The 22,849-nt window shown below is 33.3% G+C and overlaps 1 protein-coding gene across 4 annotated transcripts; it reads left to right on the forward strand.

Annotated features, from left to right (window-relative positions):
- Positions 1-13,878: 13,878 nt before the first annotated feature.
- LOC142609773 (trehalase) lies at positions 13,879-22,262 on the forward strand. 4 transcript variants are annotated; one of them, XM_075781486.1, is made up of 12 exons: positions 13,937-14,585; positions 15,368-15,868; positions 17,884-18,003; positions 18,750-18,865; positions 19,039-19,139; positions 19,246-19,355; positions 20,092-20,164; positions 20,249-20,413; positions 20,497-20,584; positions 21,184-21,283; positions 21,479-21,692; positions 21,844-22,262. In XM_075781486.1, the coding sequence occupies exons 1-12, from the start codon at positions 13,960-13,962 to the stop codon at positions 21,925-21,927; spliced, it is 2,298 nt and encodes a 765-aa protein (XP_075637601.1). In that variant the 5' UTR covers positions 13,937-13,959; the 3' UTR covers positions 21,928-22,262. The 4 variants fall into 4 exon arrangements, 3 of the variants coding, with proteins under 3 accessions (XP_075637613.1, XP_075637601.1, XP_075637621.1); XM_075781498.1 differs by lacking the exon at positions 15,368-15,868 and having other exon boundaries at positions 13,879-14,585; XR_012839677.1 differs by lacking the exon at positions 20,497-20,584 and having other exon boundaries at positions 13,934-14,585.
- Positions 22,263-22,849: the final 587 nt, after the last annotated feature.

Here is a 22,849-nt window from a genome sequence, read left to right on the forward strand (position 1 = left end):
AATTAGACTCTAAATTAGACAACAATTGGAATCTAATTGCTGTCTAATTTTGCATAATGTATCCTATTTAAGTTTTTAAAATTTTTATTTTAGGTGAGTTAATATTATGCAAAAGACGAAGAGTTTAATATAAATAAATCACTAAAAATCCAATAAAAAAATAGTAAACTCATGTGTGTCTATATATAAAAAAAAAAACTAAAATAAAAAAATAAAAGAGAAAGAGAGAGAATAACACTCATCTATGATTTAAAATATGTGTAACTTTTACATTAGATATTATTTGAATACATATATATATATATATATATATATATATTTGTGTGTGTGTAATTGTGATGATTTTTTTATTGTAACGTAGACTTATGCACGAAATATCCGCTAGTTGTTATAGAAGCTGATGATATATAATTTAAATTTAAAAAAAAAAAAATTGATTGAAAACACTAGTGGATCATTTTTAAGCTACAAAGCTCCCTAAGAAGATATAAATTTCGATTTTTCAAAAAAAAAAAAAAAAATTGCTATACATGCGGTATGCACCCAAGCCCAATTTGGTGGCACTTTATATGTCAACGAATCCAAATTACCATTTTGGCCCTTCTCGATATACTCCTATTATAAATCTCTCCAAATCTTACCTCTCAATCTCTCTCTCTCTCTCTGAAATCTCAAACCTGTACTTCCAATCATTAGAATTTCAATTCAGCAAAAGGAAAGTAACAAATAAAAAATGGAAGACAGCAACAACAACAATCAGAGCATGATATCACGAGAGAAGCTGGACCAAGCCGCCAGCTGGGTGAGCTCCACCGTCGTCTCCGCCTTCTTCTCTTCCCTCGAGCGCTTCTCCTGTGTCAACGTCGCCACCACCGATCCCGAAGACGAAGACACCATTCTCCCCCAAAACGACACCCGATCCCACCTCCAAAACAATGTCAATGTCAATGTCCAACAACCAAACGACGTCACCAAGCTCCCCGTCTGATTCATTCTCGTTCATCTTCTGCGGTATTCAATTCCCGCGTGCTTATGTAAAATTGTTTTAGGGGTTTTTTTTTTTTGTTGGCTGAATCAAATTATTAAAGCTTGAAATAGATAATTGTGCCTGAAAATATATACATATGAATGTGTTCTTGTGTGGATAATTGAAATGTAGCTTATTTTCTGTGCATTTAATCCAATGGTATAGAAAATTTTATGCTTTTTAAGCTCATTGATTATTGGGGTTTTTATTTTTGTTCATAGTTGTACTTCGTTAACGTTTGTTGAACAAATTAGGAAGCAAATCCCTAATTTTAGTGAAAAGCTTAGTGTTTTAAATGTTTGATTATGAAAGTTCAGGGTTTTGCTTTTTATGTATTGGTGGTTTGTTTGGCTGGCATTCGCAGCATGGTTTGGAGCTCTCAATTTGAGATCAAATGGGATTCAAGGCTTCAGTTCATATTTTTGATTCAAAACCCATTTTCATGGTGCCAAAAAGATTCAATTTTTAAGCTCCTATTGCTTGCTGTAGGCACCAGATTTGTCAAACGGGGCACTGGTGTTAAATTAGATGATTTATATTTGTGGGTCTAGAATTTTCTGACTAACGCTTTGTTGTTGTTGTTGTATATTTGTGGGTCTAGAATTGTGCTCTTACTTTTGAGGTGCTAATATTGGTTTGGAATTGTTATTATTGTAGAATACCTATTAAGTTAAAGGGATTTTTTGGGAAAGTTTAACAAGACTTCTATAACACAAGCCATGCTATATGGTGTATGCTATATGGTGTTGAAAGCTGGGCTATAAAATGTTTTATGTGCATGAAAAGAGCATAAATGAAATGAGAATGTTAAGATTGATGAGTGGAAATATAAGGAAAGATCATTCAAAATGAAGAAACTCAATTAAAAATAGCGGCGACTCTCATGAATGAAAAAATGAAGGGGTGGGGGGGGGGGGGTTTATTTGAGATGGTTTGGTCATGTGCAAAGCAATTAATGCAGTGCACTAGTGAAGAAAAATAATTTATTCAAGTCAAGAAGACGAAAAAAAGTAGAGGAAGACAAAAAATGACATGCTAATTAAGGAGGTGATATATAGTATGATTTTGGATGGGATAGAATGACGGAAAAGAATATATGTAGATGACTCCAATTAGTTTATTGATACTGTTGCTCTAGGGTTGGTTGTTTGCCTCAAGTTTCTCTCTCTCTCTCTCTCTCTCTCCTCCACTTTTTCTTTGCTGAGAAACATGTTTGCTTTTGTACTTTGTGTGGAACCCATATGAAGTTCCTCTTAGTGCCTTGATGATCTTCAAGTTGCATATATGGGTTATTAGAATGCACTTCTTCATCCAACATGAGATAAGTGTTTTGATGCTTGGTAAGACTTTTATGTACATATATCTTTGATTTGGAGTTGATTATGTTAAGTTTTATATAAAAAGCAATGGGATCAAATTTTCCTAGTTTATATGATGTCAGAGGACAGGAATGCTTACATAATCTGTACATGTCACTACACGTCATCCCTCACACGAATGACTAGTATCACTAATATTCTTATTCTTCTTTAATGTATGGTGGTAGCAACCGCTTGTCTATTTAGTTCAGCTTTCATATTTGTCCTAGCAGATGTCAAAAGTTCCGTGTTCAAGTTGCTGTCGGTGTAACAGTGTAACTGCAACTTAAAACTTATGCATTGATTAGGAGGCTCCAGACCCTGTCTTTTTGTTTCTGAAAGAGAAAAGTAAAATAATAATAAAAAAAGGGTCTGGTTAATGTGTGCCTTTAGGGCACACATTAAGTCATTCATTTTTGAAAATATTTTATCGGAAATTGAAAAAGCTGTCAATACTTTTCCAATTCCCGAGAAAATATTTCTAAAAATGATTAATTATTGTGTGCCCTTAGGGCACATATTAGCAAAATCCATAAAAAAATTAGTACAGAAAAGAAAACAGTTTAGGCTAATTAAGGGTGATAATATTCAATAGGTAACTCTTATTAGGATTGCCTTTTGATAATTTTTTCATGGATTAATTTGTTCTAATGACACCTAAAACTTTCTAGGATGGTTACATCAGCTCAAGACTCTTCCAAAAGTAAAATGTTACTTCTTGAAATATTTCTTTGGAAAAGCAAGAAAAAAGTGTTGCTTTTGAGAAACAGTATCTTGCTAATCTTTTAGTGAATTGCAGAGAATCTGCTACTCGGTGCAGTAGTTTCTAGTAAAAACTTGATTGAATCTGGTGACAGTGAGAGTTGTTTGTACTTGATGTTCATATCAAATTCCTTCTCAGTTTATTATAATAGTAGTATGAAATAACATAAAAAATTTCAATTACACTCTTAGATGACACAAGTTGATATCAAAGACAAATTTAATTTCCAACTGCTCTGTATAAGAAGCTTTGCTTGAGAACACCTCTGGTGATTTTTTTTCATCTTTTACTCCCTTCTTATATTATGATCAGTAAGTAAAGAACTTTACTAATAGAGAAAGCATGCCAGAAAATCTTTCCTTTCAGAGAATATATAGAAAACTAATCAAGAGGAAAATATATATGCATCTATTTATTTACAAGGTGAAGAAGTTTCAATTTGCATTGCCATATTTAAAATTTTACAACAAGTGCATGATTCTCATCTCTCTCTCTCTCTCTCTCTCTCTCTCTCTCTTATGTTCATCTATATATTCTACTGCTTGCTCCATAATGTATTTGCTACTTTTGTTAGTCTGAAAGTACACATACTATAAACAGGGACATGCATGGTTGTTTGACTTTACCAGCATTGTTAATCTTCACGCTCCTTCCAACAAAGCAGCATGACTATGCAACGTCTGATTATGTAGAACTTTGTTTTCTTCTCCTTCAAAGTTCTCGCCTTTGGTACTCTCACCTTGGTTTGCCTTTGTGGGTAAGAAGTAGACAATTCCATTACCTTTGACTTTTCTTCTTGGTTTCTTCTGCTAAACCACCTTGAACTTCGACTGTCTCAGATTTTCAGGATTGTCTTCTATGTAGAAATCTTTTTATAGCACATGTAGGAATCTTTCACAGTGCAGGAGTTACTACGGTTTGTTTCAGTTTTTCTTAGACGTCAGTAAATAATTGGTTTGTTCTGGCAAATGGCAATACCAGAGCAGAGCTCATTTTCTGCTTCCAAATGCTTTCCAAATGCTGTCCTTTTACTTACGTGGCTTATTATCCGGAATTTAAGGTCAACTGTCTCCTGAACAAACTAATTTGATTTATCTTTCTAGTATTTATTGCTAAAAAAACAAATTGACCGCTTAAACTTCTAGTTATGTTTGGTTAGGGTAAAAAGAAAGAGAGGACAGAAAAAGGGGAGAAAAAACAAGAGTTTTTCATTGTTTGGTTGATGAGAGAAAGTGGAGGGGGAAGGAAAATGGGATGGGTGATTTTTCACCTCGGCCGCAAACTTCAATCCCCCCCCAAATTGGAGAGAAAAGTAGTGCGAAAATATGAACAATAAATGGATTTATTATTTTGCCATTTGAAACCCATTTGACCAAACATAGAAGGTAATAAGAAGTTAAAATTTTTTCTATCCTTTCACCTTTTTTATTCTCTCATTTTTTCCATCTACTAAACACACAAGGCAGGAATATTAGGAATTGTTCTAATGTAGCTTCCTTAAAAAGAGAAATTAATTAAGAACTAGCATCAGAATGACCTAAATTAGAGATTGGGAGGAGATGGCTTTTCCACTCTCTCCTCGTTTTTACTTTTTACAACTGGTCCACAAAGTTTGTCTAGAAAAATTTGTGGAATTGAACTTCAAAATTTATGTTCCTAATCCTATAGCCTAGGAGCGTATCAATTGGCTTTTAGAACTCTGTTCTTGAGTCTTCATTTTTTTTGGCTGAATTGTTTAGAGTCATTTATAGGTTGAAGGTGTTTGATCTCTGATGCATTACTATTTCACGAATACTGCTAGTGCTAGTGCTAGCTGTTGACACTATTCTAGAGTTCATAGAACTCTTTCCCCTGTTAAAATTTGAAATTTTAAAAAGAGGATATCATCGTAATTGTTACAAATCCTGTACTTGGATTGTATATAGTAATTTTTAGTTTTAGCTTTTATACGGTTTTACCTCTCCTTGAACAAGCTTCTCCTCTTTGTTAGGCTAACTGGCTAAGTGTTCATTTAGCATAAATAAGTCTGTGAAGTGTGAACTATTAAGCATACTGAATCAACTCCATTTGGTTAGCTATGACTATTTTTTAACATTAACTAAATTAGCATAAGCCAATATAGCCAAATAGCATATACATTATATAGTCAAGGTCAACTAGTACATACACTTTTTCCTTCGAGAGTGTGATTGAGAATGTGATGTTAGTTCAAATTATAGACTATTATTGCCTTTGATCATCTAAAATCATTTGTGTCCTAGGTGGTGGTGTTGTTAAGTATTTTTTCTTTTTTTTTAGGAAAGATAAATAATTATTTTGTTTTTGGGTGGTTCCCTCTTTATTCAATTCAATTTTTATTCTAAATTGGTTATATTTCGTGACAGGAGAAGAGAAGCCAAATTTATGTTTTTTTATCTTACAAGTTTTTAATGAAATTATTCAATATATTCAATGTATTTTATATGCACACTCCTTGTAAGTGCACAATTGTACTCGGACCCAAAATCAGGTGATGGGCTCTGACCCAACGAGCCTTATACAATGAAATTTGTAGAGTATGGATTTGAAACCTAGGTTTGGGATGTTGGAAGTTCAATTAACAGGCTAGAGTGCCACAATCTATGCAAATGATAAACAAGTATGACAAGGAGACCTCCTCGGACGTAAGTCAAGAACGATTTGTATAAATATTCTCTTTCTATGCCAAAGTTTATAATTCTTAGTATTTTTTAGCTAAGGAGTCACACCCCCTCTCTTTCCTCTCTCGTCTCCTTATATACTTCTTCTTCTTCACTGGTTCCTCCATGTGTTATACAAATCTTCCCCTTAAATACTTGCTCCATCCACCACCTTCTTGAAGCCTTCAACTAATAGCAGGAAGGCTGATTTCTACTGTTCAGAGGTCATTTTTCCATTAATGCGGCCAAGGAGGTAGATGCAGGGCCTTTAATGTGGTGGTAACAGCTTTTTCCTTAGATATTTCTCACACGTTCTTGCTTCTAAAGAGTGCTTGGATCACCTTTTTACCCATCAGTTTCTCCAGAATTTTGCCTCTAACCCATTTGGCAAGTCCTAGGGTCATTGCTGGGCCTATTCGACAAGGCACTCCTCCTCGGACAACTCCTCGGACCTCTACAGTGCAGACTGACTTGTTGGCCTAGAGACCCTGATCAAAACAAATTGGTACTAGTCAATCAGGCCCAAAGCTCAAAGCCCAAACATTTATTCAAGAGCTTTTACCCCACACTCTTCATATAAAATGAATCTCATAAAAATAAGAGAAGCTAAATTTATTTTTTTATCTCGCAAGTTTTAAAAGAAATTATTAAGTACATTAAAAAAAAAATTTATTCGGTACATTCAGTGAATTATACATGCACACTTCTCATATAAAGTGAATTTGATACGTGGAACTTCTCATATAAAGTGAATTATATGAATAGTGAATTTGAGAGCAGAATGTGGGTTTTATATATAGCATCCAACCATATAAGTTATATATATATATATATATAAAAGATCCAACTTTACATGACAATGACACTTAATATGTTTTTTTTTTTTTTTGAAATGTATGAAATAATTTTTATTTTTCCTAATACACGCTTTTGCTCAATTTGCTAGAGGTGATAAATTGTGGTTGTACAAATATAATTTTCAAGTGGGAACCTCTCTAGTTTAGCAAAAAAAAAAGTGGGTACCCCTTTAAATTCTAAGAGAAACGATATGTCCACAATATTTTTACAACAAATCTTAAGTGGCAGGATGTTACTGGTTGTTATTGTTGGGGCAAAAAAGAAATCTTAGTGTTAGGTTCAAATTTGAACCAATAATAACTAACCACCTATGATTTGTTGTAAAAATATTGTAAAAATATTGTGGACGTAGCACCTCTCAAATTCTAATATAAATATAAAATATACTCCATATTTTACTCCAAGATCATCCGTTAGATCTCGGCTTGCTGTATATCATTCTTTGAACGGTCAAGATTTTCCCAATCTTCCTTGAAAATCCACGACAGAAACCCTGGCTACCCAAACACATTTCTGTGTTAAACCTAGACACCATTCCATTCATAAACATGGGTGGTTCTGGGATTTCTTGAATGCAGGCTTTAGGTGAGAATGGCTTTGTCTTAAACCTTAATGCTTAATATCTTGTTAATTTATTTTTTCTTCCACTGTGATGGAAATGAAGTTTATTCGATATTAATTGCTCCAGGGATGAATTTCAATATTATTTTTCCTATATCGTTCCAATTCCTGAAAGCTTTGTCTGTTAAAGTTTAAAGCTTTGCATGTGGAACAGAAGGGACAGCTGAGGAGCTTTGAAATCCATAAACCTATTAGCTTAGAATCTGATTTTCAGGGTTTACTTTTGGCATTCTATTAAAAAAAAGTAGTTTGTTTTGGTTGTTGCTGGTGATTGGCAATATGGGTATGGTTTAAGATTTCTCTTAGTTTGGGAATTTCAGAAGCTATTTTGTTGCTTGTGTTAATTAGCTTTTTTGGTTGCGGTGCTAATGGGAAATCATGGTATGGTTTAAAAACTAAATTTAGGCTAAATTAGGTTATGTTTGGTAATAGTTTTTGTTTTCTATTTTCAAAAACTTGTTTTTTAGAATATAAAGAAAAAATAATTTTATTGTATTTTTGAAATCAAAAATATGTTTGATTAGATGAAATTAAAAAGATAGTTTTTTAAAGAAAAAAATAGAAAATACTAAAATATGTTGTTTTTAAGATTTGAACTCTAAAGATAATTCATTAAATTGAATGCGTATTTTTATTGGCTTTTGAAAATTAGAAACTGAAAATAGCCTTTTGTATCTTTTCAGTTTCTTTCACAAATTGAGTTTTGAGAATAGTTTTTGTTTTCTGTTTGTTTTGGGTTGCCAAACAAGTTTTTTAGTTTCAAAAATAGAAAATTGTTTTTGAAAACAGAAAATATGGAGAAAAAGCAGTTACCAAACATACCCATTCTTCTGGCCTTAAAATATAGCCTGACTTTTATTTTCATCCTCAAAATTGTAAAAGGTTCTGTATTTTAACTTTCCTTCCACTCTTATTAAGTTCTAATTTTCAGTAACAATATAAAGCCCTGATATTTCAGGTAAATAGAATACTATAGTATCTGTCTCTAAGATATAGTGTAGATCTAATTTTGTCCCTAAAATATGTATTCTGAACAAAAAAATTTCAAGAAATTGGACCATGTGACAAAATGAATGGCAATACAACTTTTTGAATCTTAGTTATGAAGATAGAACAGAACATGTACTATATTTAAGGACAAAAAGAATATATATATATATATATATATATATATATATATATAAATTTTCTTTCTTTTAGGTGTAGGAATAGCAGAAACTACAATGGTGAAAAACTGCTCAGGTAATTTTCCGAGTACCCAGAACTATTAGGGTAGCCTTTGAAGATTTTAACGGGATTCTTAATGGCATAAACTAGGATAATGTTTGAATTCTCTATCTATTTTGATTGGTAAGTTGTACAAGCACTTATTTGTAGGTTCCCAAGAATTCATCTTCCACCCAATCTTGTGGAGGAGGAAGTACCATTTGAGCCAGACTTTTTTGGCTAGCAATAGCATAGAGGAGTTTGTTTTATCTTTAGTTATTTTCTCAGGTGATGTTTAAATGAAATTTTTTCTGGCAATTTTCTCAGGTGGTGTTTGTGGTTCAAATTCAGATTTTTGTTAAGGTGGTTGGTGTGTGTGCTTGTGTGTATGCTTAACTTGACATAAAGCATTCCCATGCTTTATACTGTTATGAATATGGCAAGGATGAGCCTGGGGGTGAATTTGCATAGGCTAATACCTCCATTGATGAAGATACACTAGGACTGCTAATTGCAAAAAATTAAAATTTGATTGATGACTTGCTTCTAATGAAGGACAAAGACTTATGGCCATTATAGCTGGCTATGCACCTAGCATTTGCAAATTATTTGGTTTCTATGCTACCTCTAGAAACTCTTACAGAAGGTATTCAATTAGTTCAATGGTAAACATGTTTTATAATTATTCAATTCATGTTATTTTTCTTGCATTTGATTGTGAGGTGGAGAGAAAAGATGAAGAGAAAGGTCTAATTAAAAATTGGTTTGGGACCATTTAGTTTGTCGGCTTTAGGAGCCATGAGCCATCATTCTTTATCTAGATTATGGGCTACAAGGTGTTTCACTCAAAACACCTTATGTATATCTCTGTATGAGTGGATAGAAGTGAAATTCAATTAGCAAAGTACTTGTGAAGACATAAATAGTTTCCTCAAACAGCCTCCGTTATAGTATCTCATTGGCTCATTATGATCATATAGTGTTTTGTCAACCAATTTCCTTGGGGTGCTTAAGGTGCTCACTCTAAAAAATTTTATGTATGTGTCTGTATATGCACAAAAAAAGTGAAACTCAACTAGCTAAGTAATTGTGAATGCATAACTAGTTTCCTCTGACATTCTCCCTGATAATAGCTCATTGCACATGAAGATTTAGTAATATTTTATGAACTATTACTGTCTAGCATGGTATGAACAACAAACTTGTTAAGTATTTGCAAAGCCTTGTTGGAAATATGCACCTTGAGTGGTTTCTGCTGCCACTTGGTTTGCCAAGTTGGTTGGTATTGTTTACACTATATTCATGAGTCATTGACAAATGCAGATTTGTCTTCAATATTTTCATTGTTGCTAATGTATGGTCAGACTCAGGCATATGACCACCCATTGTATGCTATTTCATAGAGTTGAAAGTTGCTACCTTTTCCAATGGATACACTTTTTGGGCAGCATCTCTGTTTAAGTCATGCCCTTGTCAGAAATGACTTCATCTGATGGTGAGAATTAATTACACTGGCTAATTTTGTTCAAGTACATTATACGCCATAATCGATATGCTGGCCTTAATTTTGTTCATTGGTTTTTGTCTTTGTACCTTCTTTGTGGATATAATTTTTATCCTTGCAGCATGTACAAACATATATCTGTTTCTTCTTGGTTTTAGCTGAACAGATCTGGATAAATACAGGCTGGACGAATAATGAACCCTTCCAAAGTATGATCCTAGAAGGCTTTTGCGTAAGATTATTGATTTGAAACTTGCAGTGCGTTTGGTTAATCATTGCCTTGCACTCAAGAGGATTGTTATCAATCCATCACTCAAGAGTTTGGTGGACGTGACAGATGCGGAGGAAAGACCACTGCTGGTTGTCTGGAAATGTTCGTACAGGTGTTAAGTTGGTTGGTAATACCATTTTCTATTCCTTTTTTTCTCACAAATGAGCTGTTATAGGTAAAATTTCAGACATTCTTGTCACAGTCCTCACTATTCAATGAGAAATTTACTTGTGATTAAAAAAAGTCAAGTTTGATTGTTAGTTTCTGTTGACAGTCAAAGTCTGAGTACCAAAACCAATGGATTTATAGTTTAGCGGCTCTTTCTCCTTTATAAAAAGGGAAGTGTGAGGTTTAATCAATACTGTATTAGATTACTGTATTAGAGATAAAGAGAGGAGTTCCACATATTTTAGAAGGACTCACTGACTCCTATAAAAAAAAAAGGACTCACTGACATTGTCCTAAATAATAGCATGTAAGAAACTGTGTGAAATAGTTATCTAAAGCATAGTTTGAAGGCATAGTTCCACATATTTTAGAAGGACTCACTTTCTTTTTACACGGATTAAATTTCACTTTCTTTTTTTCTTTTTTCCCATAGTTTGAATTACTGAAATTTTTAGATGAGTATAGAAAAATGGTAGGGTCTGTTGGTCCGGTCGATGGGTTGCCCTTAGGACATTTGCTTTACTTCTTCCCATCTTCTTTTTTCCCGAGGAATGAAAAAGAGAACTTTTAGTCAATTTATTCAATAAAACTTTTTGACTAAAATCTTTAAAAGATCAACAACAGAAAAGGAGTTAAAAAAAAAAAAAAAATCTAAAAAACAACATATAAACAATATACCATTCATGTGTACAGTTGCTTTTTAGAGATGAAGTTTAATGATTATGCCCATTCAGTCACCGCATATTTGCTGCTATCTTGGTTGAGTGTGCCCATATCTTTATTTCTGAACGAAGCTTTTTAGTTTAAGATCTTGGTTGTCTGTGCTCTGAATTCCCTCTTTACTGCACACAAATCTCCTTGAAGTAACTTTTTTTTTTTTTTGGTATCTATTCATGTACTTTTTCTAATACTATCACCTGCCCTTCTTCCATACTCATTATAAAAATAGTTGGCAATCTCAAATTATTCAAAATCCATGCCTTTTGATGGTGTAAATTCCATGGGCACGCTAGGAAGAACATTTTCTTCCATTGAGTCATCCCTTGGTTATTAAGACCTGCTGGTTTAAAACAAAATAGAATGAAAAATAAAATAAAAATAGCAACTAGAAGGAGATATGTGGAAACATACTTCACCGTTCTATATATAAATCAATTTTATTTTTATTTTTAATGAAAAGAAGACCATTATTAGCCCATAACAGGAAAGGCAACCCAGAACAGGGAGGGCAAATACAAAACAGCAGCAAAACAGGGAAAACATCAAAATAACTTGTGAATGAATTTTCTAGTGACCAATGAGACAGGGAATATGCAGCCATGTTTGCACTTATAGGAACCCAATTAAAAACCTAAGCTTTGAATTGAGACTACAACCTGCACTTCTGCAACAAAGTTCGACAGTCTTGTTGTACATTTCATTGGTTTTACATTTCACATTATGTTTGTAGTTGATATATAAAGTGGTTTATGTTCATTTAAAAAAAAAAAAAATCTAATTTAATCAGTCATCTAAAAATGAATAGGCAAGTATACAAATTTCCTTTTTTTAATTGGGAGTTGGGACAATCTTTTGCAGTTGATATATTTATCAATTGCAATACTCTACAAGTGCTAGAATAATGAGGACCAAAATATACATAGCAGGGAATCGATATCTTAATCAATTGCAGCAAAACTTATTTCAATGTTGCAGTAAAGCGTACTTCAATGTTGCTTGTAATTTTATACTCCTTTTTTTTCGCTGAATCTTGTAATTTGATACTTAAAGCAATAAAGATTCTACCTTTTAGTTCAATAAAAAAAATTACGAACCTCGATAGAGAAGTATTTTTTAGTCACCACATTTCCTATCATTTCCTCTGTTCACTAAACAATAGGTTCAACTTCAAACCAGCAATCAGACCCACCGACTCTCTGAATCAAACTACCAAACTCAGTCTTTTTGTCTTCCTGCTTCCTTTTCTTTCTTTCTTTTTATTTATTTATTATTTTATTTTTTAAGTTAACATTAAGCAAATCAAGTGCCCCTTTTAATGTTAACATTGATAGTGTTACTTATAATATAGTCCTACCCTAGTCACCAATTGTGCATTGGAACAAGTTGCAATTGCAGAGTTAAAAGGAAAAAATAATAATAAGGATAGAGACTAGAGAATCTAGAGATACAATAGATGGGAGGCATTATAAAATTGATGTCAATAAAATAATGTTACTCTAATCATAATCGATCATATTATTCATATCAATGGTTGCACCCAAAAAAAATCTCAAGCTAAACTTAAAGTTCTTTGCTCAAAATAAAGTACCATAATTGCCTCTATCACTCTGTTGAGATTTTGGAAATGATGGTTTTAAAGTTAAAAAAAAAAAAACAAATATATAACAAGTTATGATGATAAAAAATAAAATGAAAAATAAATAGAATAGAAGATTTGTATTCCTATTATGTAATAGGACTCAAAATAAAGTGACAAGGACTATAATAGTACTCAAATATTTTTTTTGTTCACCAAAAAAAATATTTGGCAAATCACAGTTGTTGTATTGGTAATTATCAAATAAAAAAAGAGTTACTGTGTCTATGGTCAACACAATTATAGCGTTTAACGAGTCATTCCATTTCTTTAATTTAAAAAAAAAGTGAAAAACAACAAAATCATAATAGTTAAGTAAAATTAAAATTAAAATATTTTTAAAAAATAAAATTTAATTGAAATAGGCGTTTATGGGTACCTTTTGTCACAATTCTATGCCTCTATATGGTTATCAACAGTGAGTGGTGTGGAAAAAGAGAGGAAAAAGAATTGATCATTTGCTCAAATTTATAAGGCTGTCCTATTAGAACATATTCTGCCTTTTCCTGGATGCTCAAATAGTCATGGATTTGTTGTTTGCGTTCACTAGTGTCTTCATATAATTCAGAGAACACTAGTTTTCTCAAGCCTCTTGTTCAGATCTCTGATCATTTCAATAATTTGCTACAAAATTGTTGGTCATAGGCTAAAAACATACAACAATAAAAAGCAAACGAAATAAAACACCAAATAATAAACAAAAACTTCAAGCAAACAAACATTTAACATACGCTTTATATAGCTTGTGCAATCGGCAAACAAAAGCGAATGCTTAATACTTTTATATATATATATATATATATATACATTCTAATCTAAACAGCCGCCTAGCTTGTAAGCTGCGTTTCGGCGTCTGCATTATTATTATTATTATTATTATTTTTTTTTTAAGAAGCGTTTTAGCGTTGTTTTACCGAGTTTTAGTGGGTTTTTTTGTACGGATCCTACAAACTTAATTTTTCAATAAAATTTTTATTAAAAATAGTTTTACCGTATCATTTATATATTTAAAAATTATTTTAATACAGTGTTTTTAATTCTTAATTTTCAGTCAAATAAGCTGTATTCAGACGCAAGCTGCTTCTTTTCTCGTCCTATTCTATATATGGTTTCTTTTCTCAAATCCTAAACCATTACTGTTTTCCAACAATGTCAACCACTCAAGCTCTCAACTTTAAACGACTTTCTTTCACATTTTTTACTTTACTTTTCTCATTATTTTCACAACTAACATCAACAATGGCAGTCACAGCAGAATCCTTATCACATTGCAGTTCTTCTGACAAGGGCCCTGTAGTTCCCACAACCCCTATGGTCACATTTCTTGAACGTGTCCAAGAAGCCGCTCTCAAAACCGTTGAAGAAACAAACTTTGATCCAAAACTATACGTTGATTTGTCACTAAAGTTGAATTTGTCAACCACTGAGAAAGCTTTTGATCTGCTTCAAAAGTCTGCAAATGGGTCTTTATCGGTCGAGGGGTTAAAAGGGTTTATAGAGAAGTATTTTGGGGGTGCAGGGAGTGACTTGATGTACGTTGAACCAGTGGATTTTGTGCCTGAACCTAAGGGGTTTTTGCCAAAGGTTGAGAATCCAGAAGTGAGAGCCTGGGCTTTGGAAGTACATGCTTTGTGGAAGAATTTGAGCAGAAAAGTCTCTGATGAGGTCCACAAGCGACCAGAATTGCATACCATTCTTCCTTTGCCTGAGCAGGTGGTGATTCCGGGATCAAGATTTCGAGAGGTGTACTATTGGGATTCTTATTGGGTAATTAGGTCAGTTTTGCTTTCTTTCTTTTCTTTTGTTTTCAATTAGCTAGAGTTCTTCTACGTTCACAATTTTTGAGTTCTAATCTTTGCTACAACTTTAATGTGACAAATTATAAATAGAGGCCTGTCACTAGAATATATTGATCTAACAGATTTTCTCTTTCAACAATATATTTATAAGAATAGTGTACAATATTATAACATTTTTCATGTACATGTATACAATATTGTTATTTTTGTTTAGTTTACAATATAAGTGTGGTGAATGTAAAACCATAATTTTTCTTTCAATAAATTAAAAATTGTGGCTAAAATTTTGGTTCAAAGGCTAAAAACATACAACCATAAAAAAGCAAACAAAATAAAATATCACACAACAAGCAAACACAAAAGGCAAACAAAGTTTAGCCAAAAAAAAAAAAAGGCGAACGAAAACTTATACTCAACAGGCAAAACAAACACAAAAGGCAAAACTTATACTTAACAGCAAACAAAACTTTATACTTCACAGCAAACAAACGCGAACGCTTTATATATACCTATATTCTATAATCTATAGATTCTACACAGCGGGCATGTTATAATTCGTCTTCTTCTTCCTCGTGCTTAATTGTTTAATAATCTTTTCTTCTTTTCTCGTTCTGGGATCCCAAACCTTCACTGTTCTCCAAGAATGACAAGCACTCAAACTCTCACCTTTAAACAACCTTCTTTCACATCTTCTGCGCACTAACATTCTCACAACTAACAACAACAATGGCAATCACAGAATCTTTGTCAAATTGCAGTTCTTCTGACACAGGCCCTGTGATTCCCACAACCCCTTTGGTCACTTTCCTTGAACGTGTCCAAGAAGCCGCTCTCAAAACCTATAATGAAACCAACTTTGACCCAAAACTTTACGTTGATTTGTCACTAAAGTTGGATTTTTCAACCGCTGAGAAAGGTTTTGATGAGCTTCGAAAGTCTGCAAATGGGTTTTTATCGGTTGAGGGGTTAAAAGGGTTTATAGAGAAGCATTTTGAGGGTGCAGGGAATGACATGGTGTACGTTCAACCAGTGGATTTCGTGCCTGAACCTGAGGGGTTTTTACCAAAGGTTGAGAACCCAGAGGTGAGAGCCTGGGCTTTGGAGGTGCATGCTTTGTGGAAGAATTTGAGTAGAAAAGTCTCTGATGAGGTCCATAAGCGACCAGAGTTGCATACTATTCTTCCTTTGCCTGTGCAGGTGATGATTCCAGGATCAAGATTTCGAGAGGTGTACTATTGGGATTCTTATTGGGTAATTAGGTTAGTTTTGCTTTCTTTCTCTTTTTTTGTTTTTAACAAGGTTTCTTCTACAACCACAACTTTTGAGACATAGTTTTTGCTACAATTTGATGTAACACAGACTGTATAAAAATCTATCAGTTCCGTATAGATCCATTACTCATGATGATAAAAGTTGTGGTACTAAATTTTCTCTTTCAACAATTAATGACCTGCATAATTATTTTCAGAACCGTTTTTCATATTTTAGATGACATATTGTAATTAGTGTATATAATTTTCAAATAGAAAACAGTAGACCCCAATGCTTATGAAAAAAGTTGTGAAATTTATTAGTGTATCTAGATTTATTGTATTGTTTTTTACATAGTTTTTTTTTTTTTTTTTTCAAGGTTAGCAAGGTTTATGCTATTGTAGGTCCATGTATATGCAGTAATTTAGGTCTAGTATAAGGTTTCATTGTAAAATGCACAGTTTTACATATAGTAAAGGTCTAAAAGATATCCTATAAAAAAAAAAAAAATCTAAAAGATACTGGTCGAGGGCCATTGTGGATGTAGCCCGTGAGCTGGATCCACGTTCTACGTTCTTTCACCAGTTATTTCTCTTTTTTATGATGCAGAATGAACCAAACACCTGGACTTAAAAAAGAGTTCAAACTCACAACGGAATTGACCCAACGAACCTTTTGCTTTTATTTTTCATCATATGCATCATATGATGTTGATAATTGGTAGGGCTCCCTTGGATTTTTGATGTACAATGGTAGATACTACAGTACTTGGGGATTCTGATGCATGCCAATTGGAATTGTATCTGCATTGGGCTGACCAGGGCAATCTAATAGGTTTATATCAACATTCAGTTTAATAAATTTGAAAATGTTAATTTTTTGTTTTTTGTCGTGTTTATTCTTTTTGTAATAAGAAAGTATAAAGCCCAACAAATTTCACAACTATTAAAACGACAAGTTGTGATCAATAATTTGATATACAATAAAAGTGATGTCAATGGTGATTTTATGTGAAAATAATGTTACACTAAATCACAATCTACTATCTTTATTATGAAAGTTGAAGTTGTCGTATCTGTTTTATTGTTACTTTGTAATAGTATTGAATGTAAGCTCAAAAGTAATTACGATCGGATAAAAGTAGTATAGTAGAGTGAAAAATGAGTTGTTTAAATTAAATATTAAAAATCTAAATATGTATCTAGGTCACGTCATTTAAATTTTTAAATGATATGAGCATGAGCTCTCCACTCAAAAGGTTTATCTTCACTTTAGACCTTAATGACCTGTCTTTGTTTATAACCACATTCCTAAACCAAATAAACTTCATTTCCTTGCATTACAATTTACCCATGGCCTTGAAATTTATCGAGAATGAAATATAACTCATTCCTCAACTCAACTGAACCAGAGGATGGCAGACAAAACTGCAAGAATTCTTTATATATATATATATAGTTTGGCTGGTAACTGCAAGACTTCTATTACTTATACAAAAAATATGAAATGTAAAAATCAGATTGAACACGAGCCATAGAAGTGTAAAACAGAAATCTAATCTGCCATTAGATTTCACATATCTATATTTCCTATTACTCAAAAGCAAAAAGAGAGAAACAGAGACTACAAATGCGATCCACTACAAAATATGACCAAGCTGAATGTATCCTTGTGTATGATAATGATCCTCTTGGTATGAACAGCACAGGTTATTATCTTACGACAGACCCACCAAGTATGCATCGGCTGCTTTGTCTATCAACTTCTTAAAAATTGTTAGAATGTGAAAGTACTCTCACCTTTTCTGCAGTTGCTTGAAGCTCACGTTTAATTGTGCTGCTTGTAGCAAGATTTATTTTCTTTTTTCCTTTTTTTTTTTCCCCTGAGAAATTATGTACAATTTAGAAATACTTGATCTTCTTTCCTTTAACTTTTTTTTTAATTTCATTTTTTGGGTTAGAAAGTGGCTACATTTAGCATCCCTTAATAGGTCAACATTGATATATATATATTTGTGGTGCAGGGGCTTGCTAGCAAGTAAGATGCATGAGACTGCAAAAGCAATTGTGACTAATCTTATTTACTTTATAGAAGAATATGGTTATGTCCTTAATGGTGCTAGGGCTTATTACACGAATAGAAGGTAATTTTTCTTTCATTTCTGCTTCTGTTGTTTTATTTGTATATTTTGGTGTGCTGTATTCCACATTGCTCATTCTTCTTTTCCTCAGAATAACATTTTCATTGACCTTTTCTAGATTCCGGTTATTGTCATTGGCTTTTTCTCTTTACATGCCTTGTAATTTTATTCCCTTTCCATTTTATTGTCATTTTCTTTTGGAGTATGAATTTATTTATTTTTTAAAAGAAACTCCTCCTATGTTTTCAATGTGTTAATTGGAAACCAGCTTGATGCAGGATGCGCCTTATGTCACACAGCCATTATTGAAATATTGATGCATTCATGGTTTTACTCATGAAGAAATTGATGCCTAAAAGTTTACAAAGCCATAAACATGATACAGCCTATGTGGTTATAACCTTCTAAATTTTCACAGTCAATTAATATAGTCCAAACCTGAAACTTAAACTGTTTTTGCTACCTTTTTATTATAAATAAAATGAATACTAGACCACTAGTCTCTAGTTGAAAGGTAGGGCACATACAGTTTCATTTCATTAAACTTGGTATTAATGCTTCAGCTTTTATATAACACTTTTTGGCTTTTAATAATTTGATCCTCAAGTTTTTGTTTTTGTTTTTCTTCTCCCTTTTGACATTTTGTCATATGAATCTCATTTATGCAAATTTCATTTACATAATTTCTTTTGTAATCTAAATGATTATGTAATTGGAGTTAAACCACAAACTTGGGGGTATTTTTGCAGCCAGCCTCCCCTCCTGAGTGCTATGGTTCATGCCATATACAGCAGGACTGGTGATATGCAATTGGTTAGAAAATCTCTCCCTGCACTTCTCAAAGAGTATCACTTTTGGAATTCAGGTACCATGATATATATATATGTGTGTGTGTGTGTGTGTGTGTGTGTGTATTATTTAGATGATCTCTTAACTGTCTTTTCTTTGATTTTAAGTGGAATTATGTTTACATTTCTTCCTTGGCTTCATTTATTGTGGCTTGAACTTTTTTAACTATTTCCCTTTCTGCTGTTGTAGGAATACATAAGGTGACCATTCAAGATGCTCAATCTTGCAACCACACCTTGAATCGGTATTATGCAATGTGGAACAAACCCAGACCTGAATCTTCAACAATTGTATGTCCTTCTATCTAGCTTCATGCCTTAGCATAAGATCTTTTGTATTATATAAATGGTGGATAACATTTAGAGGTGTAATCTTTAACCAATTTTTATCTCGCAGGACACAAAATCTGCTTCCAACATCTCAAATGTCTCTGAAAAAAAGCATTTTTACCGTGAAGTTGCTTCATCCGCTGAATCTGGCTGGGACTTCAGCACTCGGTGGATGAGGTAATAATTTGCTCTTGAGAATTAGTCTATCCTATAAACCTTTTTAAATTTACACTCCTGTCTATCTTAATTTAATCCATATCTGTGCTTTCTTAAAATTTAAATTGTTGTGTTTTATGTATATTTTGAGGTGTATGGAAATTGGTTTTGTTGTGCACATGCTCACCTACTGGACAGTTGAAATTCAAGCCAATCCCATTTTACTCTGCATCCAACAACTTTGATAATTTGGGTGATCCTAATCATTTCTTGTATTTTATGTGTTTCTCACAATAGGATTCAGCTTGGGTATTTGATATAGATTATTGTATTCACGTAATAGGAAAGTTAATCATTGTGCAAACTGTTAGGATGCTCTTCAATTAGTTGCCTCACATCAAAATAGTTGGGCTATTTGAGAGGTTTTGAAAGCAATGGGTAAAGAAAAGGGATTCGTGAGTGTTAATTCATGTTTATAAGCATGGAATATATGGCAGAAATTCTTTATCGATGAAATAAAAAAATAAAAAAAAATTTGAGGGAAAATGATGGGCAAGAACTAATTAGCAAGCAAAATGGACTAATAAGCTCAGTGAAAAGTGGTCTTTCCCATTCATGAGTCATGTGATTCTTTATGGAACTACTAGGTTTCACTGCCCAAATTTCAAAATGCTTAGGGGCAATGGCTTGTCAAATTTAGCCCTTTAGATATGTGCAAATTGATTAATGCTGTAAGGGATTAATTTTCTTGTTGCAGGAATCCCCCAGATTTGACAACATTGGCTACAACGTCAATTTTACCTGTTGATTTAAATGCATATATACTCAGGGTATGGCTCAGATCAATTTTAGATAGAATCCGTGAAATTTGCAACCTATTAACATGACTAGAACTGTCGTACTTGCTGATTCAGATGGAATTAGACATTGCCTTCTTAGCAAAAGTTACTGGAGATAATAGCACTGCTGAGCATTTCTTGAAAGCTTCTCAAGCCAGAAAGGAGGCAATAAAATCTGTTTTCTGGAATGCAGAGATGGGACAATGGCTTGATTACTGGCTAAATGATAGCACATGCCAGGTAGTGTCTGATGCAAATGTTTCTGGCTTCCTAGAGTCAGTATTTATTGTGCAATTATCCTGACTCTTAATTTTGATACTTAGGAACCTCAAACTTGGGAAGCTTGTAACCAAAATAAGAATGTATTTGCCTCAAACTTCATTCCTTTGTGGATTGAGTCATTCCACTCAGGTTTGTGACTCTTAATGTCAACCAAGAATATATTTAGATGCGGTCTATCTCTTCTTGCTCATCTGATACCTAACTGTCTTGCATATCTGAGATCAGTTCCTCAGCCTAGTCAACATTCAAAGCTGGAGCTGCTCATGAGTAGTTTGATTGTTTTTCAATATAAAATTGACTGAAAAATCATAATATAAGGGCTACATTGCTTTTCTGTTTAAAATTCCATGGCCTGTCCCAATTCAGGTTCAATTGTTTAACAGTTTTACTAGTACTGATTCTAAGTACTGGTTCAGAGGTAACTGCAATGCAAGACAGGAAATGGGTTCAGTCTTTCCGCAATTCATGCAAAGATAATACTTCCTGGTAGTAAGGTTATGTTTGCCTGAGCTGCTAAGGTAGACAAGGCAACTAGAAAGGATAACTGAACTGACTGCTGAAAACAATTACTAAGTGTTCACTGAGAGTGTATCTCATGGACAAATTAAAGAAATATATAATTAGGTTTGGACATTTGTTCACAGACTACTTTTGCAACATACACATGTAAATTCTTTTTTACATGTTGATGAATACTGAACATTCTTTTGTTGTTTACATATATGAAGATAAATCCCTGGCGAAGAAAGTCATGGAAAGTCTTAAAAAATCAGGCCTGCTTCGAGCTGCTGGGATTGCAACTTCTTTGACAAATTCAGGAGAACAATGGTTAGTGACCAGTTTATATTCACCCTTTGTCTAGTTCTTTATGCTGGACATAATTAGGGTTCATTGAAAAAATGAGAGAAAAAGGGGGGGGGGGGGGGAGAGATGGAGGTTCTATGAAGGGAAGGAAACATTTGCATCTTGCACTTCCTTTTTCTTTAATTTAGTAGTCTATGACTATATAGAAGTGAACAACAGGGACTTTCCAAATGGTTGGGCACCACTCCAACACATGATAGTTGAAGGTCTGGGTAGGTCTGAATCAAAAAAAGCAAGGTCAGTGGCTGAAGACATTGCTGTGAGGTGGATCAGAACCAACTATGCCGGCTACAAGAAAACAGGCACAATGCATGAAAAATATGATGTGGAAAAGTGTGGAGAATTTGGAGGTGGTGGTGAATATGTACCCCAGGTATGTCTTTAACTTTTGTGGAAACAATACTTGTTTCAATTGATGTCTATTGTTTGCTGGTATAAATATTCCTATTACATAAGAAATGTCCCATCTGTTTTTTACTTCACATCCAAATGTTTTTTTTTTTTGGGGGTATGTTGCAATGCAGACAGGATTTGGCTGGTCAAATGGAGTTGTTTTAGCGTTTCTGGAGGAGTTTGGATGGCCTCAAGACCGGAAAATAGGTTGCTAATAATATAGGAGTCAGAGATACAGATTGATTGCTAATGGCCCCGCTAGGAGTGGGGGTGTCAATTCGGGTTAGCATTTCAGGTTTGTGTTGTGTCAAGGTTGGGGGTATTTAACTAAATAACTCAACCCGAACTCAACTCATTTAATAATCATGTCATGATCCTTCAACCCTAACCCGACTTTTTAATAAGGCGGGTTGACGTAATCCAACCCACTTGACACGCTTAATAAACGGGTCGTGTTGGGTTGACACAAATGTGACCCAACTCATTTCGACTTGCTTAATATTAAATATAACATCTATCTAGAAATAAATTATTTTTTTACATCTCAAAAGTAGTGTATATACTTCAAGTTTTCAGCGTACATTCAAAATAATATAATTCAACAAACATATAACCTTCATCTAGAAATAAGTTCTTTACAAAAATATAAGAAGGTTTAGATATTTAGGGTTTAGAGATCTAGGGTTTGTAAAGTTTCAATTTTCAATTATGTCTCTTGTAAGTTTTTGTAATTACTTACATTTCTTTTTAAGTTTAAAACATAGGTAGGATATAAAAGGTATTTGACAAATTTAAAATAAAATGAATATTTATTTGTGATACGAGTTAAATAGGTTGTGTTAAATGGGTCATTTCGAATTAACACAAATAAATTAGCATGTCAAACGTGTCTATTGCGGGTCACGCGGGTTGACGCGTTTCTTATCGCGTCATTTTCAGGTCAACCTGTTTATAAACCCGCTAAGACCCAACCCTAACCTGTAAAAATTCGTGTTGGGTTATTGTCATGTTCGTGGGTTGGGTCAAACATTGACACCGCTAGGAGCTTAGAGCATAAGAACAATTAACACTTATCATAATCTTGAAATGGAAGACATGTTATTGAGGAACTGAATTTCAGCGTACTGGGCTAACACA

Source organism: Castanea sativa, chromosome 1 (assembly GCF_040712315.1).
Source record: "Castanea sativa cultivar Marrone di Chiusa Pesio chromosome 1, ASM4071231v1".
Classification (NCBI taxonomy): Eukaryota; Viridiplantae; Streptophyta; class Magnoliopsida; order Fagales; family Fagaceae; genus Castanea; species Castanea sativa.

What these genes read in the sequence shown, in the direction of transcription:
- LOC142609773 (XM_075781486.1), top strand. Translation starts at nt 13,960, where the DNA reads ATGTCAACCACTCAAGCTCTCAACTTTAAACGACTTTCTTTCACATTT. An exon ending in GCTTATTACACGAATAGAAG is followed by an intron (nt 18,004 to 18,749) that starts GTAATTTTTCTT and finishes GTATTTTTGCAG; the next exon opens with CCAGCCTCCCCTCCTGAGTG. An exon ending in TAAATGCATATATACTCAGG is followed by an intron (nt 20,165 to 20,248) that starts GTATGGCTCAGA and finishes TTGCTGATTCAG; the next exon opens with ATGGAATTAGACATTGCCTT.